General features: G+C 35.8%; 1 protein-coding gene across 3 annotated transcripts in view; it reads left to right on the top strand.

Moving 5' to 3' along the window:
* LOC145278009 (inositol 1,4,5-trisphosphate-gated calcium channel ITPR3-like) overlaps positions 1 to 27633 on the top strand; it is a 704464-nt gene that overhangs the window by 340182 nt on the left and 336649 nt on the right. For all 3 annotated transcript variants that reach the window (XM_080130185.1, XM_080130184.1, XM_080130186.1), the window contains 6 exons: positions 1467 to 1612; positions 10769 to 10847; positions 14442 to 14527; positions 16877 to 17002; positions 18119 to 18169; positions 24660 to 24740. In XM_080130185.1, the coding sequence (XP_079986311.1) occupies positions 1467 to 1612; positions 10769 to 10847; positions 14442 to 14527; positions 16877 to 17002; positions 18119 to 18169; positions 24660 to 24740 (569 nt within the window). The remainder of the gene's footprint in view (positions 1 to 1466; positions 1613 to 10768; positions 10848 to 14441; positions 14528 to 16876; positions 17003 to 18118; positions 18170 to 24659; positions 24741 to 27633) is intronic.

The following is a 27633-nucleotide window of genomic DNA, read 5'->3' as shown; positions in this document are numbered from 1 at the left end:
TTGTTTTCTGATGAATTTATAAATTAGCATGTAACTTACGAGATGCCTTCAATAAGTTTCCAGACTATTTTGTGCAGACATTTTAAAATTGTCGTAGACTCTTAAAAATTCAGTATGTCATTGCTATACATCTTATGAGATGACTGACCAAATTTTATGATTTCAGGTTTAAATGAACAGCTACTATAGAAACTGGAATACACGCTACTAAAGCCTGATTGTCAGAGCTAGTTAATTTCAAAAATGCATTCTGTACGTGGGGACACTTAAGAAGAACGATATGCAATAAAATTCTGTTTTAAACTTGGAAAAATGCCACAGAAACGTATGGAATATTCCAGACTGTTTTTGGGCCATCTTACATGAATCGAGCATCAGTTTTTGAGTGGCATAAGAGATTCAAGGAAGGTGAGGAGCCTGTGAGGGATGGTGAGAGATGTGGCAAGAGTAAGGAAGTCAGAACATTGAAGTTGATGAGGCAAATAAAGAATGTCAAAGATAAGGAACCTCATGTGTCTATAGAGAAAATATGTGCAGAGTTTGATGTCAGTGTGGGAACTGTACACACAAATATTTGCGAGGAACTTATGATGCGGTAGATTTGTGCGAAGTTTGTCCCAATGATGCTCAGAGAAGATCACAGGCTATGTCACTAAGATCGACATCAAGACAGTTACTTTCCCTCCCTGTTACTTTTGGTTATACCCTAAGCTCAAGGAAATCCTTAGAGGCTTTGTTATGAGAAGATTGAAGAGGCTGTGACGAGGGTCATTGGCACGCTCAGACAAGAGTACTTCCTTGGGGCCTTCTAAAAGTTGGAAAGGTACAACAAGTGCATTGCAGCCGAAGGAGATTACTTCAAAAGGGGATTATCGTTTTATGTATGTATTATCAATAAAACAGCCCAACAGAAAAATGTCTGGAATCTTATTGAATGCAGATTGTACATCAACGTACGAACCTTAAACTACTATAAAATCTCTCTACATTTGTATCAAAACTGGCTTTTTTCTGTATTCTTTAAATTATTCGGACTCAGTGCTATTTTCACAACGTTTTGGCCAGTGTAACTTATGATCTTTTCGAACTTCTTTCTATTGAACTCGGGAATGTGCACGGAATTTCGAACGGAACCTTTTATTTAATCCATTGGGCGAGCATGTACTCGTTCCGTCAGCCATGATCGGGTCGATGTCTTAAGTAATTAGCAATTGTATTTTAGTAATGCCTGCACTGAAGATTGGTGTCAGAAATAAAACCTAGTACTTTATCCGTTACGCCACGGTTTCTTGTGGATCTCGGGAGTGAAATCGGCCGAAATGCTGGTGTATAATACTAAAGATGAGAACATGATTCAAATAATTGAAATAATCAATCTTCATCTAAAAAATTAAGAAACATATTTTTTTTGTTGAAGTACTTGTATTTATTTTTAATTTTATTTACTTTTTTTATAACTTTAAAAGGTGATATCATCCACTGGGAACAGCAGATTCGACTTCGACACTTGACCACCAGACAATATTTGTGCGTCAACAACAAATGTGAAGTGTGTCTTACTCAAGAACAGACAGATCCTCGGACTGTATTCCGTCTTCATTCTGTATTAAAGGTAAATATATAAATTCTATACAAGAGTCAGATGCTTGCATGCATTCTTAAAATACTCAGCTTTTCACTAATCGAATAACACATCTTTAGTAGAGCCTCCGACGCAGCAGCAGCACGACACATATGCAAATGAACAAGCTGATGCACGAGGTGACGTCCAGCGGAGGATAAAAAGGAAATAAAGTGATGAGAAAAGGTAACTACGCGAGTGGCGAGAGCGACTTTGAAGCACGTATGAGTGCGAGATTAACTTTTAAAGCAAGTTGCAATCCGAACTTGAAACAAAAAATAAGATAGTCAGACGATTGTGCGCCGTAAGACGAGCTGCAGATATAGCAGCGGAAAGAAAAACAGATTTAAAACGAACCGCGTGGCCACGATTAGACTTGAGCAGACGTGTCGACGCGGGAGGAGAAAAAGCACGTGTTCGCCACGGAAGAGTTTTTTTTTTTTAATACATAACGAACGAAGAGATTTGTAAAATCAAGATGCAGGTGTAGTTTGGAAAGTGCCATAAATAAATGCCTTTTATTTCAACTGAAAAAGCTGAATCAGATTCGTTTCCTTAGTTCGTTTGTAATACTTTCATGCAAAATGTCAAGTCCCTGTTAAAATGCAATTACCACGTTATTCATCTTCAAGGGCATATCATGGTTTATTTATTAATTGTTAAGCATATGATATATATATATATATATATATATATATATATATATATATATATATATATATATATATATATATACTATTATATATATACTATCATATATATATACTATTAAGCGTGTTATAATTGTAAGTTATTTCACAAGTCTGTTATCGTTCGTGTATTTTGAAGTGTGCGGATGAAGCGTAAATAGATGGAATTTTGAAAGGATACATAAAAATTGACTGATGATCTTTTTAAATACGTTTTCTGCCAGGTTTTGTTCTTGTTTTCATCTCCTCTCTCCCTCTCTCTCTCTCTCTCTCTCTCTCTCTCTCTCTCTCTCTCTCCATATCTCTTTATCTCTCTCACTCTCTTCCTCTCTATCTATTAATCTCCATCTCGCTTCTTTCCCTCTCTCTCTGTCTTTATTTATATATTTTTCTATCTGTCTCTATCTGCCTTTCTCTCTTTCTCTCTCATTTCCTTCCTTTCTCTATATCTCTTTCACCCTATCTATTAATCTGTGTCAGCCTATCTAATTTTCTTTCTTTCTCTTACTCTATTTCTCTCTATCTATTAATCTCCATCTCTCTTTCTCGCCCATTACTTCTTTTATAAGGAATTCTACTCCTGTATTAAAAAGGTGGCAGTTTTAGTTGATGAGAACTGTCTTACCATAACCAGTCCATAACCAGTGCGAGATGAGATTTTATTGATAGTGCATTCTATATTTAAAATATCCCATTTATTATTTTAATGATCTCAATGAAGTCAACCTTCATATCTAACTTTCGTAAAGAAATTAAATCTAACACATCCTTATATTTGAGAGCCTTTCGGGTAAAGATTAAAATGAAGAATATGTTCTGCGAGATCTCATGTAGGCATCCTCTTATATATTACGTCCTCCTTCAGGTATAAAGGTGATTCAAGTTTATTTGGTCGCCTGAGGCACCTCTACTCGTGTAACACTATGGGCCGGTCAATAGCAAATGTCCCGGGAACGGTACCAGATTACAACAAAATGGACCAGTCAGCAGGATAGAAATATGAAGATAAGTCGATCAGAGTAGAAGAGTAAAGTTACACGTTAGGATTTTGGGTGTGGCTGACTCCTTCCTTCTCTCAGGATGACGGCTCACTCTGGTGGTCTTCCAGCTGGAATCCTCTTGAGGTTGAAGCTTCCCTGACCGTAATCGTCTTCAGATACTGTTTCGATATTTAAGGCAGAGCAAAACAACGCTCAACACAGTTGTAATATATATAAGAAATCTTAACTATTTTATTTATATATATATATATATATATATATATATATATATATTACAATATTTTACAATGTTTAAAAGAAAACAATAAAAAAAACACTAATACTTGAACTTTTTAAATGATTAGACTGAGCTAGCTACCTAGATAGTCCTGACTAGTGCTGATGGAGAGTAGATGACCCCTCCTCTCATTCATACAGAGCCAAAAAAATATGTGTCCTCGTCCTATGGTTGCCAGGAACGAAAAAGAGTTCTGTCAACAATGCATTGTGGTCCATTTTTTTCTGTATCGCTCTGCGCACGACAAAATCACCTCCCGGCAATGGCGGGGTGGGAGAACCACGACGGCCAGTGGTACCACACCAGTGAATTACTATAGGTTCGATCTCTGCCATTTTTATGATAATTTGTTCATGGCCGGCTTTGTGGTGTTAAAACATTGTCACACCACACATCAAGTAAGACTTTGCGTCACATTCTGTTCTCGTAGGCAAGTAAATAAAGTATCTTTTTACCAATGCAGTTATGCTTTTAATTTTTGTTTCTTTTATATTTTGAAATCCTTTAAGATGAGGCTTCATAATTTGTGCATTCATTTTTTTTTTTTTTTTTTTGTGGACCGTTATCCTCATCTTCATAGTTGTTGTTGTTTCACCACGTTCCGGCCAACTCATCCTCTGGCCTTCTTCGGGTGATTATCAGCGACGGGATAGGAATGTTGAGTCTTGTAACTTGTCCCCAGTAATTACTGCTTTCCATGGTTGTTGTTTCGCCACGTTTTTCGCTAACTAATCCTCTGGTTTGTTTGGGTAGGATTGAAATCGTTATCTTCAGACGATGCTCATCTGGAACTGTAGAGATAATTAGTTTACCTAAACGTGATAAGACAACAACTATGGAAGGCAGTAATGTCAGGATTATTTCACCAACAAGAAGAGGGGGTTGTAAGAAAAGGTAGTAAGGGTTTGCAACAAAATGGTGACGTTGCTTACAAGCAGTCTTTTCTTTCCTTGTAAAGGTAACAACAGTAACAAGGTAATCAGTCTAAGAGACGCCAACCGACTAGAAAGCTAGGTAACTAGCTTCTTAACTAATCACTAACCCGTAGTGAGACAACTCCTTTTATACATACTAACTCTCAGTGGCGAGAATTCCAACGTGATTTCCAACGAGATTAGAATGTCTATTTAACTTAGTAGGAAATAGACACCCAGTTTCTCAGTAACGGCAAACAGCAGTTCAGTGTCTTTTCTTCCCTCCGACCCACTCCCGGTAAGTCAAATTAATTTCAATTCTTACAATAATTACTGGAGACAAGTTACAAGACTCAGTATTCTTATCCCGTCGCAGTTGATCACCCGAAGAAGGCTAGATAATGACGAAACGTGGTGAAACAACACATATGACGAAGTCCACAAAAGAAATGAATGTACAAATTACGTTTTTGTTTTGTTTGGTTTATGCTTTTAATGTACGCCTACTTTTAAAACTATATCCGAAGTCACTGGTTTTACTACATGAAAATGTTGACCGGTAGACACATGAACAAATGAATGAGCAGACAGGCGCCAGGTGAAACTTAATCTCGTTGGTAGACATAATAAAATGTATGTAAAACTGGTAGGTGCATTTGTATATTCTTGCGTGAATCGCAATCGAAAACACCAAATAGATCAATAAAGAAATACGGTTATTAAAAAAACGGATTTCATTTACTTTAATTGATTTTCGTTGACATACGAGAACTTTCATTAAGACATTTTATAAGGATTATAAAATGTATTCGATCTTTGATGATTTCAGAAATGGATAACTTATAGTTTGATTTTCCGGTGTCTCTTTGCTGGTTGGTTGCTTGGTTGTTAGGATTTATGACTCGTTCGGTTATTTTATGCCGTAATATTACCTTTTATATATTACTAGCGGGGTGGCCGGCGTTGCCTGGGTGTGTGTGTAGGTGGTGTAGTAAGGAACCCTGCGGGTGTAAAAAAGCGGGGGTGGTAGCAAAACAATAGTAGGCAGCCCGGGTGGAAAGAAGGGTTGTTAAAAAAAGTGGTAGTAGGCAACCAGGCTCGAACCCGCAACGCGAAGGAGAAAAAAAGATTAAAAAACGTGATGTCTTAACGGATGTCTCCATGGTGCGACCCTAAGTCCTGAGCGTTGAAATTAAGCGTAATCAATCCAACCGAGACGATGACTTTGCGAAAATGTGGACGCAAAAACCGACCCCTCCTTGTTCAAAACTGCTCAATTGAAGGTGAAGGAATTAATGTTTGTGGCCAATTATTCGATATTTCTCGTCCGAAAGACCAGAGTTTAAAACGATACCGGTTTCATCACGGTCCAATGCGTCTGGCTGAAGTTTTAGCGTGGCATACAAACTTGCATACATACATACAAACGTGCATACATACATACATACGCACAAACAGACAGGTGAGATTTATATAATAGACTAACCTGGATGCCCGGCGTTGTCCGGGTTTTGTAAGGTGTGAGTTGAGCAAAAAAGTTGTAGTAGGATGGCAGGCAGGCTCGAACCGGTACTGCGAAGGAGGAAAAGAACTTGGAAAAAAACGGGACGCCTTTCTGTTGCGTTCATCGCCAAACCGGAAGTGCCGAAGGTTTAAATTAAGGCTAGCCAATCGAAAAGAGGGGATGACTTTCGAAAATATCGGCGAGAAAAGCGACCTCTCCTTGTAGAAAAGTGACCAGTTGAGGGTGAAGGAATTAATGTTTGTAGCCAATTGTTCGATATTTGTCGTCCAAAGGTCGAGCTTCAAAACGATACTGATCTTGTGAAAATTTGTCGCCTCTGTTGAAAATTTTAGACAGACATACAAACATACATATATACATCTAAACAGACAGGTGAGATTTATATTATAGACTAGCCTGGGTGTCTGGCGTTGCTTTGGTGTTTGGAGTTGTGTGTTGAGTAAAAAGAAAAAAGTGGTAGTAGGCAGTCAGGTTCGAACACGTGATGCGAAGGCAGAAAAGGAAGTAAAAGAAAATCTGAAGTCTTACCACTGGTCCATGACACGACTGAAAGATTAGAACGTTAAAATTAGGCAAAGTCAATTCAACCGATACGATGGCTAGCAAAAATGGCTCGCAAAAAGCAACCCCTCCTTGTAGAAAACTGCCCAGTTGAGGGTGAATCAATTAATGTTTTTGGCCAATTTTTCAATATTTGTCGTCCGAGGCTTCGAGCTTCAAAATCATACACATCTCATGAAAATCCGCCCCTTTTTTCGAAAGTTTTAGGCTAACATACTAACATACATTTAAATAGACAAATAAGATTTATATTATAGATTAGCAAGACTATCTGGTGTTGCCTGGCTTCATACAAAAAACAAAATAGGTAATGTTAGATGTGTGTGTAAGATCTTTATATAATGAAATTTCTCTCTATCTCTCCTTATCTTTCTCTCTTCGCCCTTTCTCCATTTTTCCTAATTTCCACCCCTTCTTCTTTTACCTTCACCCAGCTCACCCCCTTGTCGTATTTGAAAATAATAATAATGGACATCATTTATCTCCTCTTTGTAAATTGGAAATTAACCGACCCTCCCTGATGAAGCAAAACCTCAAAGAATGTATAAATTTATTTTATTTTTAGAAATTATTCATCCAGGACAATGCTAATCAATACTATACCAACTTTGTGGATGTTTGTGTGTAGTTGTTTTAAGTCACATTTAGTTGGACATATATACACGCACCTGCCCTTTATATACTAAATTAATGTGGATATACATTTTTGTAATCGAATAATTTCAAATAATCTAGAAGAATATACCGAACAGAAGAGAAGAAATGTATGCCCGAAGCTGAACTGTTTTGCACCTCTGCAAAAAATAAGATTAAGATATAATCATACGAAACATTGTGTCTAAAATCCTTATTGAAATTTTCAGAAATTTACATAACATTTTTTCTATAATGTTTCTAAAACTTAAGGAGGGTTAAGTAGAAGTTAAAATTCAGGGAACCTTCCGTAATTGATTCGAATGATTACGGATCAAATTCAATGCGACTAAAATATTTGGATTTACAATTATGAGCCTGTAGCCATATTATACATAAGAAATATGCAACAACATATGCAACAACATATGCAACAAAATATGCAACAACATATGCAACAACATATGCAACAACATATGCAACAACATTCTTTAATGTGTTTGGGTTTGTTTTTCTTTTTGGTCCATTATTGTTTTCGGTATTTATATGAAGTATTCTGACACAAAAATTACTTAAGAACATTCCCAGATATATAAAGTACATTTGTGTGAAAATTTATAAAAATAGGCCGAGCCGTTTTAAAGTTCATAGGGAACGAACACACACACACACACACACACACACACACAAAGTGCCTTTTATATATAAGTAGAGATACATATACAAAACTTTATATAAATAGAGATAGTCTGTAATTTACAAATTAATTTTACCCCATAGATGAAGCCTTGTTTAGTGCTAGCCGGGTCGAAGAGTAAGGGGTAACTTCACATTCGTTAAGACCCTAAATTGAAACCAAATATTGGGGGAAATTTTTTGTTATATCCAACTGTTTTTTCTTCCCTGGAAACTATTTCCCACAGAAGAGACGCCGCGAGCCTGTCTCTGATTTATCATTTTTAGACTGCAGAAATATCATAGGCCGAAAGAAGTTACAAATACCTTGAAAATATGAATTCAGTATGAAGTAGAGGCTACATAAGGGTATTCAAAGCATTTTACTTGTGCTAATAACTAAAGAAAACAATACAATGTCTTAAACTAACGCCTGTTTATAACGAAGGCACCTTCCAATGGGTGCGTTTTTAGCTTTCCAGAAAGTTTAATTAATAATCCTACGTGATTTTCTTTATTGTTATTTTTTCTTAAGCAATACTGAGATGCAAATTTTTACAAATTGTATTAGAAGCGGAATTTTACACATAATGCTAGCGCAAGGAGGAAGTGGAAAATTCCCTTGGAAGTTAAAAGATTAAAATTAGGTTACGTATCAGGTTATTACGTCATACAAGAGGCATGTTGGGGATAAGCTGATAAATATTTTCACTTTTCGGAACCCGCTTTTGGGGCATCTGTTCACTTAAAGATGGATTGATTGGAAGTCTTGCATATTTTGCTTACTAGAAAAGACAAAGAAGTAACTCAAAGACATTGTTAACTCACAAAAATAATCGGGCGCTGTCATTATTTCGCCAGCTTAATAACTGTCGCTCCCTTTTTGTCCTTTAGTCCTTGCGGTGTACCTGAATAAAAAGAGGAAATAATTACTATTTTTTTTTTAGTTATAATGTATCCATCTAAGAATTATTGTTGGATGATTCTTTTGTACCTTGAAGTCGTTGTTTTTTTATTATCATTTATCCCATCGACGTAAATACAACCGACAATCCTGAGAAGCAATAAAAATCCCAACTTTTCACTATAGAGATGTGTAGATGCCGGAAAACCTCCTACTCTAATAGTTTATTCCTCTTCAAACTCTTAGACTTTGGAGTTTCCTCCCCATTTCTTGCTTCCCTCAACTGTACCAACATGCATAAATTTAAATGTAAGATGAACAGACTCCTCGCTTGTTACCTCTCTACAAAGTGTGTCTGTAAATATGGTCCTAAAATGTAGCCCTTTAAGTCCAAGTGGCAATAAGCCTTGTTTGAGGCGAATAAAGAGTAAAAAAATTCATCTCAAATTAAAACCAGAGACTAATAAGAAAACAATGATCAATTAACCAGAATAATATAAAATTATTTTCGAAATACCCGGCATTGATCGAAAGTATTTTTATGGCAAATTGTGTATGACATATTTTTAAAATATTATTTTTGCTTGTAAAGGTATCGCTCCATCTTTGATGAAGACAGAGTTATGACTTGAAAGATGGTGTCCATATGAAAATAATTCTAACCTGTATTTTTTTAGGGAATTAATCGAATTCCAGTTTTTGTTTTTATTTAGAAACATGCTGACACAATAGACCAAAAGAATCAGAATTAAATATTATTTTGTATGAAAAAAAAACTGTCGATGATAAAAATCGAAGAAAAATGATTGATTTTACGAGGTGCCTTTAATAAGTCTCCAGACTATTTTGTGCAGACATTTAAAATTTTCGTAGACTCTTGAAATTTAGTATGCTATTGCTATACATTTTATGAGATGACCAATTTTTATGATTTCAGTTTCAAATGAACAGCTACAGCAGAAATTGGAATACGCCCTACTAAAGCCTCATTGTAACAGCTAGTAAATTACAAAATGCAATCTGGACGTGAGGACACTTTAGAGATGACGATATGCAATACAATTCTGTTTTAAACTTGGAAAAATGCAAGATAAACGTATGGAATGCTTCAGACTGCTTTTGGGCCATCTTGCATGAATCGGGCATCGGTTTTGTGGCATAGGAGATTCAATGAAGGCAAGGATTCTGTAAGGGATGATGAGAAATGTGGGAGAAGTAAGAAAGTCAGAACATCAGAATTGATTTGTCAAATAAAGAATTTCATACATAAGAATGTCATGTGTCTTTAGAGGTAATAAAATGCACAGTTTGGTGTCAGTGTGGAAATTGTACACACAATTATTCACAAGGAACTGAAGATGCGAAAGATGTGTGTGAATCCATCAATCTACAACTCCATATTTGTTACAGACTATTTGATCACGATGGGCATATAGAGTTCTTCGTCCCTCTTATAGTCCACACCTTGCTCTATGTGACTTGGGTTATTCTCTAAGTTCAAGGAAAACATTAGAGGTTGTCGTTATGAGACAATTGAGGAAATGAAAGAATCTGTGATGAAGGTCATTGGTAAGCTCATACAAGAGGACATCTATTGGGTCTTCCAAAAGTTGGAACGGTACAACAAATACATTTCTGCCGGAGGAGATTACTTCGAAGGTGATTAGAGTTTTATGTATGTACTATCAATAAAAGTGCCAATATTCAAAATGTCTTGAAACTTATTCAAGGTGCCTCGTATATATTAGATATTACTTTATATCTTACGGAAAGATAGAATAATTTTTATCATAATTAAATATATCTGTGTTATTTGCCATGTTTTTTTGTTTTTGTATTGTTTTTTGTGTTTTGTGAAGTTTCTTTTTGCTTTAGATCTAAGATCAAACCATTGGTTTTAAATCATTCGCTCATATATTATATGAGAAGCCATTGTTTTAAGTATATCACTAATTTCTATTTTCATAGGAAATAGACCAAATTCAGTACGAAAGTTATGCGAGAATTGAACACATGCTCAGTGGTTGTTGGTTGCACGCCCTCAAAGGTAAATTTGTTTCATTTTATTATGAAGTTTGTCTAATTCTTATGTTTTATGTGTTTTGCTCATTTTTGCAATGTTTTCCTTGGGTATTTAATAATAGCTTTAACCCTTAACATAAAAATATAAAATGTTTATTACAGTAAGTAAATAGTCTAATAGATTTTTCATAAGAATTGATAATTTATATTATTTAAATTATTCAAACTACTTTCCGACCATCTTGTCAAACACGGGAATCTTGCTCTCGAACTTGGGAATCTGTACGGAATTTGCAACGAAGCTTTTACTTAATCCACAGTGTAGTTTGCCCTTGTTCCGTCAGACATTACCGAGTAGAAGTTTTATGTAATTCGTATTTTTCACTATTAACGTTCTGATCCTCACTTAACCCCAACTGAAATGAATGGTTCTCACTGTGATGACGTACCTTGCTCGAATAAGCGTGTGGAGCTGACCTTCACTGATGACCTGAAATTGAAGACTTATCAAGGTCCCTGGAAAAATATATGGATCATTCCCCTATCTATTTAACAGCTAAATACCTCCCAAGATGGAGTACTGTTGCAACACATCCGGGTCAATGGTGCTAAGATCTTTCTTTCCTGCCTTGATAAAGCACAAAAGCGGCTTCGAAATCTAGTGGACGATATCCTTTTTACTCTTTGTTACTTTTTTCTGTTTGTGACTTCTTTCTGTTTGTTACTTTTTCTCTCTGTTATTTGTTTTCTCTTTGTTACTTTTTCCTCTTTGCTACTTTTTTCTCTTTTTTACTTTTTCCTCTTTGTTACTTTTTCTCTTCGTTACTTTTCTCTTTGTTACTTTTTTCTCTTTGTTACTTGTTTCGTCTTTGTTACTTTTTTCTCTTTGTTCCTTGTTTCCTCTTTGTTACTTTTCCTCTTTGTTACTTTTCCTCTTTGTTACTTTTCCCCCTTTGATACTTTTGTCTCTGCTACTTTTTCCTCTTTGTTACTTTATCCTCTTTGTTACTTTTCCTCTGTTACTTTTTTCTTTGTTACTTTTTCCTCTTTGTTACTTTTTCTCTTTGTTACTTTTTTCCTCTTTGTTACTTTTTCCTCTTTGTTACCTTTTTCCTTTTTGTTGCCTTTCCCTTTTTGTTACCATTTTTCTTTGTTTCCTTTTTCTCTTTGTTACCTTTATCTCAAAGAAGAGATGTTGCTAGTCATTTTCTTCTCTGTCATGTGCTCGGCCGAGCTTCAATCTATATTTCGCCTTGTAAAAGATTTAGAACATAAACTCATTTACTTAAAATCTCTTTAAATAATTCAGTCCCCTTTCGCCCCTCTATCTCTTTCTCTGACTAAAACTAAAGAAAATTTCTACGAGCAAAGTTTTTTTTCCTAGAACAATTTTTCTGTGGAATAAATTACTGCCCGGGTGCTTCCCCGCTGACTATAACATGCCGTTTTCAAGTCCAAAGTAAACAAGTTCTTGTTGGGCCGTCCTCTTAAATAATCAAATTCTGGCTAACTGCCACTATATCATCAAAGTCTTTTCTCATCTGTCATCTCAAACTATCCCTGAGTAGCCTTTAGGTCTTGATAAGTGGTGCCTTCATTAGCAAAAACAAAATGTATCGCCCTTATTGAAAACCGGAAGGACTTGTGGCGTAACGAATAAAGTGATAAAGTAATAATCAGTTCTAAATGGCAGTCTTCCGGGGGTTGAAGATTCAATCTTCAGTACGGGCGATACTAATAATGCAATTACGAATTATTTGAGATTACTGCCTGGTCATAGATGACAAGACGAGAATAAACTACATTAATTAGATTAAATAAAGGTGTCCGATCAAAATTCTTTAGAGTTTTCTGTGTTCGCTTAGATACAGCCAAGTACTGTCAGAGGTTATATTACCCGAAACGTTATAAGAATAGAATTTGAATAATCTGAATAATACAAACCCAATAGGTAGTTACAAGTTGGTTAACTGGCTTGTAATGTATACGGGAAACGGCCCGGCTGTACTCGTTCTGCCGTCGTACTCCTCGGTGCTACCATCGTCGTCGTTCATATGATACTTGTGATAGTTAATTGTACATGGAACTATCAATACTTTCTCTACATCAGTAATTTAATTGCATTGAATCCAGTGCCCTAATTTATTAATCACTGTGGTAAATAGTTGGTTAGGGTTTCTTCGGAAAAACATAGTGTAATCGACTCAATCTAGCTGGGATTTGAACTCAGTGTGCCAGATCATTTAGTACACCACGCTATTCTTTAGAACACTATCGCCCCTCTTAAACCGCCATATTGTTACATTGTAACAATATGAGTGCGGACGCGCGTATGGCAGTAGCATCTGTATGCAAATGAACGAACCGTGTGTGAGGTGACGTTTCGGCGAGGAAGAAAAAAATTATAAAAAGTGAAAAACGTGGACTCTTGGGGTTAGAGAAAAGACGCAGATACATATGTTACACAGATAGGCAGAGAGCGACAGGAAAAGACGCGTCCTAAAATGACAGTGTCATGTTAAGCACACTGGATTACGAGAAGACTTTTGAACAAGAGACAAGGTGTTATGCTGGAAGTACATGTAAATAAATGTCTGTTGTTTCACTGGAAAAAGAATGAGTCGAATTGTTTTCATGTTTTTGTTTCCTTGCGACTCTTTGCATACAAACTGTAGGTCCCGCGTGGTTTACTTCTAACAATTACGTTGCGACATAACCCGAGGTGTCATCGAGTTAACCCTACACAATTATTTAATTTTTTAATTAGTTTAATCATTTATATACCGATCACTTAAAATCCTATCTTGCTGACAGCCGACATCACCATGCTGGGATATGTTGTTCCTCCGAGAATTGTGATGAACTGACCTAGCTGCAATAAGAGCCATCAACATACTTCTTACGTCAATAATTAAATTGAATCCAAAACATGGTCGCAGAAATGAGCGATTTGTTCAACTAGATGATCGTCTCGTGGCTGAAAGGTAGAAAGAGAGGAAGAGAGAAAGAGAAACTTTAATAACTTTTAAAGTGCATAATTGAGTTATTGTTGCGTTTGCAGGATATTTTCAAACTCGTGCTGTCTCGTTTATGCTTCCAACAAGACTGCCAGAGTTGCATGTGCTACCATGTGCTACCATGTTAGCTGTATGTTTGCCGTCATATCCGATTGAATATTATGGACTTCCTTTCTCACGTTTGTTAGCTTATGAAAGAAAGGTTATGATTGTTAGTCCCTTGTGGAAAGTGTTTCCCGATTTCCAACATATCGTCAAAATCATCTAAGCAATTTTAATATTTTAACTAATATTATCAAAAGTAAACATTACTATTCAACAATTCCATAATTCTTTATCAATATAGTTTCAATATACTTCCTAAGTAGACTGCAAAGGCAATACTTTTTCCAAGTACAATTTTCATGTGATTAAGAAAACATGACTTGCGTTTAGTTTGAGCTCTACGTGTAAAATAGAATGTTGATTAGTTCGCTTTACCACATGAGGTCGAATACATTTGGCAATTAAAGTAAAATTTAGTTATTGTCAGAATTTAATGTATTTAAAGCTGAGCTACACGTAATGTAAGGTCCTGAGATACATTGTTTGTATATTTCCAGATGAAGACTATGAAAGACATTCGTCAAGAGATACAGATGAACAATCGATGAGCAGTCTCAGATGGGATGGAGCAGCCACCCGAAAGGTAAATACCAATCAATATTTGAATAACGTAATCATCTGGAGTTTTTACGTGTCATATGGTCATATTGTCAGAAAAAAAATACCAACACTGCTTTATAGAAGACATAAGTTCCTTTATTTGTTCTCAGAGAAGTTAAGAGTTCATTCCTGGTTTGTGATCTTTGATGAAAAGGCTAAAAAGGTTTTTTTCTTTACATAATATCAAACAGGGTTGCGAGAGTTTGCTGACAGTTTTATTGGCTTCACTGGAAAGCTAGTCACACGTCTGTTCTTGCTTACACAGATGCTATTTTTGCATTAGTAGTAATGAATAGAAATCAAAACTAAATCTGATAACGCAACCTGTAAATGTTTTACTCCACGCATAGACCCCCGGCAATCCTCCACCTCATATAGTTATGTATTTGTTGTCTTGTCCTGGAATACATTCTAAGGACATTCATTATATTATAATTGTTTCGCGTGTAATTAAATATAGTATATAGACATAAAAAAAACAAAGGTGGCATGAAAATTTAATTAAAACATGCAATCGGCATTGAATCCGTTTTTGTGAAACATGTCAATTTGACTTGCAATATTGAATTTTGTGACTTGCTTCTATGAAAATGCGTCTATCTTTAGGAGAGGTGTTTTTGTTTTTGTTTTTTTTTTCTTTTATGACCATTGTTTTTATTTTATACGACAATAACATGTAATAAAGGTTTAGGACAACTTCTTGTGTGTGTATTTCCCATTAAGTTTTATAATTACACACTGAATTATTACTTTTATTATTTATCGACTATTTATTGAAAAAAAATGCAATAGCGTAAACGAAAACTAAATTTCAAAATATTATCGCAAAAATAACTGTATTACAAAATTGTGTATTACGGTTTCTTAGGACCTTTTTAGTTGGACTTTTTTAATAGTCAAAAAAGATACTAAATTAATGAATTACTTCGCCAATCCTTCACAGTTTTCAAGGAATTCAGAAACATTTAAAGTGCTTAATAGAAAAGCATTTAAACTGGCTTAAAAATTCTTAGCAAACCCTTTATGCATTAAATATTTCAAATGTTAGAAGTTTTTTACATCCAATAATTTTACAAAGTGGAACGATAAAATTGTCTACCTAGAAAAGGCGACATGATTCTATTTCCCTTGATGAAAACCGCTCTTCTTTTCTCCTTTTTTTTTTTTTTTTTTTTTTGCAGACCATCTATTATTTGGCGAGTTGTTTACAAACCTCAAGTGCGATAGGAGCCTTCTATCATGTCTGAAAGTGACACAATGTTAAACGATCGAGATTGGAGATGTGCCGCTGTACATCTCATGCTCTCTACCGATCCAAGTTATGACAACAGGACCATTCCCAGCGCCCTCAAATGCATCGCTGGATTGCCACGAATAACAAGGACGTGCCCAGGGTTATGAAAACGAAGTTTCCGGCCATAGTTATGGTCTTTGGTGTGGTTTCAAATGAGGCACACACCATGCCACCTCACATCTTCGAAGTCGGGTTGAAAGTCAACACCAAAATGTACCTGGGTGTGTTGAAGAGTGCGGTGATCTCCTAATGCAATCAGGTGACCGCTGGTAGACCCTAATTGTGGCAGCAGGACGTGACGCCGGTTCACAAGTCCAAAGCGACCCAGGCTTCAAAAGGAGTTCTACGGCTTTGTATCCTTTTCTCACTGGCTCCACTTCTTCCGCGATCTGAACACGCTGGACTCTTTAGTTTGGTCATACGTCGAGAACATCACCAGCATGACCTCCCACGACACCAAGCTAGCCTGATCACCGCTATCCGCCGAGTATTCGCCGAGCTCCATGCCCGCGCATGTGGAAAAGGCATGCTCCCAGTTCCGGACCCGTATAGAGGCAGTGATTGAGGCTGAAGGCAGCTAGATTGAATAGATGTCAGCTCTACAACATAATCACGTTATCCAATTGATTTTTTTAATAAAAAGTTTTAAAATAAAGCTGTAACGTTTCTTTCTTTATGGCGACAAATTTATCGTTCCACCCGGTATAAATCCAGATTAACACATTGATCTTAATAAAATCAGTTAACGTTTTCTAACAATTTTGTTCTGTAACCTAACGATGTCGGAACAATTCTATTTAATTTTATAAGCACACTTAGTCTATCATCATTTTAAATAAACTTATTATTTTCTTTTAACAGAGTATCAATTACGAATGATGTCGATTCAATTTCTTTGCACTATTTTGACATAACGGTTTAGATTGTTTGGCACAATATAAGCTTTGTCAAATTCATAAATCCAAACTTAATAATTTTTAAAGCTCTAAATAATTATCAAAGGTTTCCAAGCTTTTCTATTCTTTTTGTATTTTTCAGATCTCAGCAACCACTGAGAGTTTTTACGACGACGCTTACACGTTGCAATTTGTACAGCAAGAATATATTCATGATTTCAACTTTGTCGCTGGAATGGTTCCAATGTTATTCAATATTATAAAAGCTGTAAGATATGTTCATTGACCGTTTATTTATTTATTTATTTTTGATATGGTGTTACCATCAACTTTCGACAAAATATTTTTAGATAAACAAAACAGCCAGTCATTAGTATAAATTAAAAGATACATAATTTACTGATATAATTTATTAGTATATAAGTTTTATTTTTATTTTGTTAACATCAACTTTCTACTAAATACTTATTAAAAAAACAAATATTCAAGTTCGATTCGTTAGTATGTGTTAAAAATTAACAAAGAAAAAGTTTACTGCGCAATATTTTTTTAATTAATTTTCTAAAAATAAACAGAAATTAAGATAATAAATGTCTTGGTAGTAAAACTCGGATATCACCAAAATGATAACATTTTACTTTGTCGTTTTTCTAGATAAATAAAGCACTAAACGTATGTGTGTGTGCCTGTAAATAAGTAACTGAAAAGATCTTAAACTACTGATCACATAACACTGAAGTTCATAAGAAAAAATAGTCATATACCAAGGATGGTTTGTTACAAGTAAAATCTTTGTTTGGGATGGTTAAATAACGCGTACAAAATTAGCAAGTTGAAATGCAAACTGTTCATTTCTACTTACCGATATATTTTAATAGTTAGCGCATGCGTAGACCTAATCATAGCTAAAAGTGGTTTAATTTTACAATTTTATTTTCTGTCTGTCGGATTAACTAAAACGGAAGGGAATGCGGCTACAGATCTAAATGTTTAGGTTTCGGTTCTACTTGCTGGCACCAAAGTCATTTTTTTTTTAACTTTTGAAACCAGTAGTATATATTAGGTACAATATAATATTAAATAGAGAATTGGCTCTGTAATAATAAATATGAATTCTGCATGAATTACAGTATATTTAAGCGTATTTTACGACCGATTACGCAAGATAGGGCGCCCCCTGTTAACAATAAATAAAAAAATATATATAATCCTTATAAAAGTAATTAATTAATAAAAACTAATTTAAACTGTATTTTCTGGTTTTGTAGGTGATTGGGTGGGTGGATGACTTTAAATAAATCTGGCAATATTTGAATTAAGTTCCCTTGCATCAAGATTTAACTTCCTTTTGTCATCAGTATCTTTTCTTACTTTTGCATTACAGAAAACACCTGGCTACCATCTGAACACTCGCAAAACACATGCTATCATAGAAGTAAGTGACATATTTCTTGCCTTCAGATATTGATTTCTATTGTGTATATTCAATTATCCTGTGTATATTAAAATATAATAATATCTATTTTAAAAAAAACTTGAGTTATCTCCCTTTGCTAACACTATTATTGGACTAATGTAAACAAATGTTAAGCACAAACTATTCTCGTTTTTTTGTTTTGTTGTTTTTTGGGGGGGGTTTAGTGGAAGCTACAAAAATAATGTAGATTTAAAAAAATATATTTTCGATTTGCCTATTTGAGGATATTTGAGTTTTCTTTGGGGCAAACCAATACTAAAGTTTGTATGGTATAATTAGTACTTGATTCGGGTAAATAACCATTGCTCGTACATTTGTAACGTTGTGGACCATCATTTTCGCATATGAAAGTATAAAATGTGCTTAGATAAATAATATAAATATCACCTTTCTGCTTAAATGTATGTATGTATGTATGTATGTATTATTGAATACGGCATAATCACGTTGACACACCGGTTCTCATCGAAGTAAAGCAACGTTGAGCCTGGATAGTACCAAATGGGTGACCATTTGTGAATTCTAGGCGCTGTATGCGTTTTCCGCTTGCCTTGGCATTGTTTCCAGTCGTCCTGAACCTCCACTTGCCGCTAGTATTCAACAATGTCGACTCAGGAGAGGTGTGGTTGGAGAATGCGCAACTCTTGCCACAAATAAATTCACGCGCAGGCACCCCTACAGTGAGTATCCATACTCTGTTAAAGCTGAAGGAAGACTTTTTTTAATGTATGTATGTATGTCTGCCTAAAACTTTGGTCAGAGGCGCTGGATTTTAACGAGATCGGTATTATTTTAAAACTTGACGTATCGGACGACAAATATTGAAAATTTGGTCAAAAACATTAATTCCTTCAACCTCCACTGGGCAGTTTTCTACAAGGAGGGGTCGAATTTTGGGAGATATTTTTGCAAGTCATCGTATCGGTTGGATTGACTTTGCCTAATTTTAACGTTCCAAACTTACGGTCGCGTCATGGCAAAGAGGTAAGACGTCAGATTTTCTTTCACCTTTTTTTTTTCGCCTCCGCCTGCCTAATACCACTTCTTTTTTTTCTTTTTTTTGCTCAACACACACCTCCAAACACCCGGGCAACGCTGGGCAGCCAGGCTCGTGTATATATAAAATGGAATTTTTAATTTTATTGGTATCATTTAGCTGTTTAGCACCTAATAATTTCGAACAACAACAGATTAGAACACTTTGAAGACTCAAAATATTAACTTTTATTATATATCTTCTGAAATCTTATTATTTTTCGAATACTTCCAAAACTTTGTTTTCAACGCGATAGAATTTCGAAATAAGAAGTTTAATTCAAAAGTAATTTTACGTAAATTATCTGGAACTAAAAATCGTTTCAGATTTTTGGGGATTTTGGATATTTTCTAAAGAATTTCATGCTAAATAAATAAGAATTTTCCCGAAAAATGCGACTCATTCAGTTTTCTTTTTACATAGAAATATAACTTTCTATAAATTTCCTTTCGAAATAAATTAACCAATCAAGCGGCGCAAAGAGACAAACAGACAGCAATTTCGTTAATTGTTCAATATTAGAGTTGAGTGTACCAGAAATGCCATCAGAAATGAATGTACTTAACACAGACACGCAACCGATCGGAAGGAAAACAATATGGTTGATTACTGGAAGTTAAATGAATGTGGATTAATTAAAAACCAGATGCAAATGTTATTGTTAAAATGTTTTTGATTATAATGGAAGGTAGATATTTAATTGCCGCTCACCACAGCAATATGTGACACAAGGTCGGAAAGTGGGATACAGTCAAGCTCCCCTAAGGAGGGAGACTCTTGCCTCGACAATTCCCGTTGGCATTCTTCGGTCGGGGCGCCTCAGGTGACAAACAATAAACTTGCCCCACCCAAAAGCCAGGTGGCAAGGCCTGGGAGGTTGACTTCTTGGGTGATACCCTGGCGGTGTACCTTAGTCCGACAGGTACTAGGCTAATTTCCGGCCCCGCACCTGTCGGGCTGAGTGTCAAGAACGGATCCTTGACGAGTACTCTACCCTATCTCCAAGTCGCCGAAGCCGCGAGGAGACTCATCCTCATCATTAATTATGAGAGTATGACCCCCAATGATTTGGACAGTTTTATAAATAAGATCGTCCAAATCATTGAGGTCATACCCTCATGATTTAGGACAATCAACCAATGAGAAGACTCCGACCTCATTATATAAAATATCGAATTTTGGATGCAAGTCAGTTTCCGTCTTGAAACGACTGAACTAGACTACATTGATTCTTCGCCGCCATCTTTGTTATTAAGAATTGTTCAACACTCGAGATCGTAACTGCATTGATTCCTCGCTGATTTGATTTACTACCGCCATCTTTGTTCAGCATAATTTCTTAACACTTAATAGTTATTCTATACAAAAAGGTTAGATGCCGGCGGGAATGCCCTGTCGCTATATAAACGCCCTAGAGCCATGGTGATGTTTACAACGAAAGTGAAATCCCAAAATTAGCGTTTACGAGTAAATGCGTCGGTGTCACAAATTCTTTTATAAACAATACCGAAATTGAGGTCGATAATTGACTGGCAATCAGGTCGGTGAAAATCATCAATTCACATGCGTTAGTCGTCTTTTCTTACTAACTCACAATCATTCATCGCCACAGACATTAAAAAATATATCATCATATTTTTATGCAAGGTGCCTTTAATAAGTTTCCAGGCTTTTTGTACAGGCATTTAAAATTGTCGTAGACTCTTGAAAATTCAGTATGTTATTGCTGTACATCTTATGATATGACTGACGAATTTTTCAGGTTAAAATGATCAGCTACATCATGAATTGGAATACACTCTACTAAAGTCTGATTGTCACAGCTGATTAATTTCAAGAATGCAATCTGCATGTGAAGACATTTTAGAAGAACGATGTGCAATAAAATTCTGTTTTAAACTTGGAAAATGCCACAGAAACGTATGGAATGCTTCAGACTGCTTTAGATATGAATCCAGCATCATTTTTGAGTGGCATAAGAGATTCAAGGAAGGCAGGGAGTATGTGAGGAATGATGAAAGGTGTGGGATGAGTAAGGAAGTTAGAACACGAGTGTTGATTATCCAAATAAAGAATTTAATGGATAAGGATCGTTGTGTGTCTATAGAGATAGAATAATAAGTGCAGAATTTGATGTCAGTGTGGGAACTGTACACACAATTATTTGCGAAGAACTGAAAATGCGGAAGAATTGCGCGAAGTTTGTCTCCAAACTGCTCAGAAAACATCAGAAAGAAAGACGTTGTAATGACAGCAGGAAGCAGGAAGTTCTTGATGCTCTGGTGACCTGTGATGAAAACTGGATCAACTGTTATGATCCAAAGACTAAGAGAATACCTTTTTTTTATTTTTACCGGTGACATCATTTCGCAAGCATTTCTATAATAGCATCCATGCTATGTTACAGAGATACTGAAAACCGTTCTTGCATTCTCTTATATTACCATCTATATTACGAATGATATTGCAAAGAATTTAATAATACCACGTGATTTAAATCTTATCTATGCTTCAACAGATTTTTCCATGAAACATCAATTTATTATTTTGCGCGTGGAAAGAACATCCTTTATTGATATTAATACAGAATAAACTGAATAATAACCAGCTTCTATCTACGATATAAAAAACATATCAGATTAAAACTAAGTTGATAGATTAAAGCGCTGAGGAATAATAGAAGAATTTATAGAGAATCAATAAAAGAAAACTATTGATGAGGGATGGGTATGTTTCACCATAAGAAATATAGGATGATCTGAAAGTATTTTTCTTCGCGCGTGGTCTGGAAATATGATTACCAATAAAATGAAAGAAAAAAATAGGTCAATCATTACACTAGTTATAATGCCGCATCATTTGATTCCACAAATAAAACGGTGTTCATGCAGATCTTCACGATGAATCTGTTGTAAATGAATAAACTGTATCCATTACATGTTCTTTTATTGTTTTAGCGTTCTTAGTTGCGGTATGAAAGTCTGGTTTGATTTCACATTGAATAGCTCGGATAATATCACCTGTGTAATCTACGAGGGGCGTGCAATAAGTAATGTCCCTGACTCACTTCTAGTTGTCTTATCTAGCTGAAATTTTGCATGTGCAATGATATATATCTCTATGGGTTATGTGGCAAATTACAGCTCTGAACTAATTGTGGTTTCTGTTTCACAGGTGTTTGAACTGAGTCAGGTGTGAAATGGAGCCTGTTGAATGCCGAGCAGTGATCCGGTTTTTGTATTTGAAAGGACGCACACCACAGGAGACTTTTGATGAAATGAAAGAAACTTATGGTGGTAATGCCCCATCACTATGATCTAGAGACCAAAGCCCAGTCAATGAAAGTGAAAGCACTTGGACTCACCACCTCCAAAGAAGGCAAGGGTGCAGTCCTCCGCTGGCAAGGTCATGCTCACAGTCTTCTGGGACCAGGACGGAGTAGTGATAACAGATTTTCGTGCAAAGGGTACCAAAATTACAGGAGCCTATTATGCTGCACTTCTGAGGAAATTAAGGGAAGTTATCAAAATCAAGAGGCGGGCAAGATCAGCAAAGGTACCCTTCTCCTGCAGGACAACGCTCCGGTCCACAACTCGCATGTCGCCAGATCAGAAGCATGGGCGTGTGGTTATGAAATCCTTACCCATCCTCCCTACTCTCTTGACCTTGCACCCTCTGATTTTCACCTCTTCCCAGCCATGAAGTTGCTTTTTAAAGGAAAGCGTTTCCCAGATGATGCAGCCTTGATTTCTGAAGTCACGTCGTGGTTGGGGTGTTCTACAAAAACGGTGTCCAGAGCTGCATCACACGATGGGAGAAATGCATAACTTTGGGTGGTTCCTATCTAGAAAAAGACTAATAACTGTGCCAAGTTTCGTTGCTCTAATGCTATGGGAAGTGGGTCAGGAACATTACTTATTGCACGCCCCTCGTACGTCTACAAGTAGGACACAATAGTTTCTCAATTAGACTGGTTGATCCTGACGGTTGATCAATGGTTGATTCTTCCGCTCAGCGTCTTTTGTGCCCTATCGTGCACTTGTTCTTAAGTTCTTCCTGCAATGCTCACCACTATCATGCTGCTACCCATGACATCACCAGACAGAGCGCTGTTAGTCATGACAGGTTTTACATAAGTCTGCGCGTCATGAGTGGCTTTACCAGATTACCGGAGACTGTATTTTACTCCTGCTATTTAGGTCTAAAATGAGCGAGTCTCTTTTATGCGACGGTATAACCTAATGAAGCAATCCTAGACTGTTGCCAACTATGGGATTGATATTTGTGAAGGAACAATGGCGATAACCTGCTCGCAGTGTCTGCTGCCATCGGGGAGCAGCGTCTACGATTTACCGGTCACTGCTAGAGGAGCAGGCGAGAGTTGGTGAAAAATGTATTGTTGTGGACTCCGCAGTGCGGGCGCGCGAGTATAGTACAATCTAGATCCACGTACATCCAGCAAATTGCACATGACGCCAACTGTGATCCTGGGGGTTTGAGGCAGCTGATAAAGGACAGGGAAATATGGAGAGAGAGTCATATTGGTCCGGGCACGGAGCCGACGAGATAGATAGATAAATAGTGTTCCTATTATTTTAAATGTTTTTAAAACGAGTAAACTGAATCCAGATTATGTGTTTGGTATTGCTGTACTACATTTTTCTTCTATGGTTATTTCTTATTGTAACGAGTAACTTTCGGCTAATCTGCACAATCAAACAACTAGTAGTTCTCTTTAAAGAGAGATAGTTGCCAAGATTTTATCATTTCTTTTGCGAACCTATTTTTACTAATGCATCACTCCTTATAAAATCCGGAAGCTACTCAAGAATAATGAATAATCAATGGAAATTGTGAAGAATATTATATGAGGATTGAAACTGATAAATGAAATCGGAATGCTTATTATGATGTTTTATGCAAAGTCATTGTTTACAGGCAAAGGTTTTGAAGACAACCGAATTGTAATCTTCATGAAACATTGTAACGTCGTCCACAGATCGAATGGTTTGGAAAATAAACTCTGTTCGTAAACAAATCGAAAGACCGAAAAGTTATTTTCAGTTGTGGTGGAAGGCGAGTTCTTATTGTGGATGTTTTACAAAATGGACCCCCCCCCCAGATTGGAGATCGGTCAAGCCTTTGACAGGCTGCAAAATAATAAACCTGTCATCAGTGTACGCCATTGGACATGATCAATTATTTGTGGCGCTCGGTGATGGGCGAGTTGAACATACAATTCAGATTGTTTGTATTGCAATTGGTTACCGTTTGGATCGATGTTATTTTCTATTTTTAGCACTTTGATTGATAATATCTATGTTTCACGTTTATTGTTATTCGCGATAAAAATGTTATTTTTAACACGTGTTATGTTCATCTAATAAATAACTTGTGTTTTTCTAATTTCAGGGCATAAAAGAATTGAAGACATTTATGCTTCCGGATGGCGTTCCAAATAAGGACAGACAAAAACTAATGCGAAACCTTCGAGTAAGAACATTATTTTTTACTTTTTTACTTATAATCACTCTTAAACAAGGCATATTTCAACTGAGATGACTTTGGGTTCAGATTAATAGAGATATACTTTACATGTATATGTGTATGTGGCTAGATGTTTGTTTACATTATTTATAGCCTTATTCTTTGAAAGACTAAGGTCAATAGGCATCTCCTGTCTTTACGATAATCATTTTTCGTTCTTGTTGGCGCTTAAATCAAGTGGATTCACGCCTTGTCTGGAGCGATTCCCACTTAAAAGAAAATTAATTTGTGCATATTCGTATAGTCGGGCCAAAAGGGAGCCAAAATGGAAATTTTAAAGAAAATAGTTTTGATGAAAGAAGCTATTATAGCAGAAAGTTTTCCGGCATTTGGGAAACCTTGAAATAAAGTCGTAAACTTTTCCTAATTGTCGGGTTTGTTAGGAATATTTACACTGATGAAGCACAAGTCGGAGCACATTCTATTGAAGTACTTGTAAAATAAGCACAGGGATGCGATATTACGATGATGGGACAGGGGTTTGGACTTGGTAGACAGTGTGAGAACTACTTTGAATTTTTTTTATCCTATCTAGGAGGAAGACTAGTAGTTGTTGCATAATTTTACTGAAATGTATACCTTATACTTTGGGATTGATTATAAATACATGCATATAATCATATATATAAAGTAAAGGCAATGTTCGTCTGTACTTCTTTAAATAATACTGTTTGTATTGCACACTACAAAAATTGTTTCAGCAGTTATCTACGCCTGTTATTTATTTGATTTCATATATTTTGATATTTAATCCTGATCAATATTTTTTTAATAGCCATTTCATTTCATATATTTTGATATTTAATCCTAATCAATATTTTTTAATAGCCATAAGTAAAGAAACTAGGGGTGGTTTTAATCCTCTAACTTCCATCTACTCCTAATGTCTACGTGCATATCGAAAAAAGATACGATTTTTCCATACTCACCGTTCTGTTAGCTATTAGTATTTTTTTTTGTTTTGTTTTTTTTTTTTTGCTAAGCAGGTAACTCACTAGTGGAGGGGAGAGAGAAAATTACAGTTAGGTTTATGTATTTGATAACGTAACTATTCCGCACTTTCTCCCGTAAGTCAATCTATTGGTGTTCTGTGTTGTGAAGTCGGATCATTAATTATTTTTACTCTGACTTTTTACACAAAATGAACGCATGAATCACACATTACACAATACACATTACACAATACACATTACACAATACACATTACACAATACATATTACAACAGTAAGCAGATTGTTTAGCATTTTGTTTTTCTGTAATCTTAAAAAATTAGAACTCTAAGGCAACGTCGGATAGCCTTGCAAGCCTTTCATAATTTACCATTTTTTTTATCTATTTTTGTCTATCTGTGTGCACATTGGTCACTTATACGCTCCAAAGCTGACGGGCAAAATTGCGCTAAATTTAGCATGAAGCGTCTTTGGCATTTCGGTTATATCTCATTGAATGTTTTTGGTTTTATTGTTGTTTTTTTTTTCACAGTTTTTGCCTACTTTTTGTAAAACCCGTTGAAATTTTGAAGATTACGAAGAAAAAAAAATTTAAATACGTAAAAGGAACCATTCTATTTGAACAAAGAACAGAACACGATTAAAACGTATAGTTAAAACAATATCTTAATTCACTTTTTATGGAAAACGCTTCAAACAAGACGCGAAGCCACTTAATGTAAGGAGCTAACAAGAACGAAAGTTGATTATCACAAAGATAGGAGATGCATATTGGCATCAGTCTACAAAAGACCAAGGTTAAAAGTAAGGAGGAAAATATTCAGCAGGAAGTGAGTTCTATAAGCTTGCTACTGGGATAAGAAGATGTATTACAGAAAGGTATCCAAACAGCGAATTGATGGAGACCACTAGTCAAACGAGCCGGAACAAAACGGGCAAGGAATATATCAGAAAATCCTGAAGAACACGCGCCACAGTAGTACTAGCAACATCACGTCTGTGAGAAAGAGGTTACAGAGAAAAAAAAGGGATGGGCTAATTAAATTGCAGGTACGTTTCTGCACTTTATCAACAACCCTCAAATAGGACAGATATTCACCAGCCCAAATATGACAACAATACTAGATACATGGTCTTATAGTATATTTTGAAAGAGAGAGATAGAGAGAGAATAGGCGCAGGTATGAGAAAGTGCTTAGAACTATATAGAGCACCTAATTTACAAGAATAAAGAAGGAGCAATGGATCTAATATACGTACTCCAAGATCTATTTTATGAGATAGAAAGACCAATAAGTTTCAAAGTCGACTTTTTCTCAAGAGCAAAGCCATCAACGACAATCTTAGGAAGTAAAGGGATACGCCTACAATTGAAAGACACAAGTTAAGTCTTAACAGGAATAAACGAAACAAGCTATTTCGTACTCTAATCTATAACTACACCCAAAAGAACTTCAAGATTAACAGCATATTTCAATTGATTCGAGGAACATGGGTGAGAAACCACATCAGAATAAAGAGTGATATCATCAGCATAGATGTTAATTCTTTTTGTTAATAATAATCATAGAACAGAGTCCTGAGGAACATTCATAGGATAAAAAATGAAGGGACACCATCCAGTTACTTTGACAAAAAACAAAATACCTAATGATAAGACCCTCACCACCAATAGTTTATATAAAAGACCAGAATGACACATTCTGTCGAACGCCTTCGAAATGCCAAATGCAATGGCCCTATGGTCTCTTGAATTATACATAAACTAACAGATCCATTCCATTACAACTGTTAAAAGATCAGAAGTTGAATGAAAACCATGAAAGTTATACTGAACATCAGTAAAAAGGTCAACATTGTTCAGAAAACCCACAAGCTTGCCATTGAC

The sequence above is a fragment of the Euprymna scolopes genome, chromosome 6 (genome assembly GCF_053919585.1).
Source record: "Euprymna scolopes isolate OS-2025 chromosome 6, ASM5391958v1, whole genome shotgun sequence".
Lineage (NCBI taxonomy): Eukaryota > Metazoa > Mollusca > Cephalopoda > Sepiida > Sepiolidae > Euprymna > Euprymna scolopes.
Note: the sequence above shows the minus strand (reverse complement) of the source record. Positions and strands in the feature narration are given on the sequence as shown.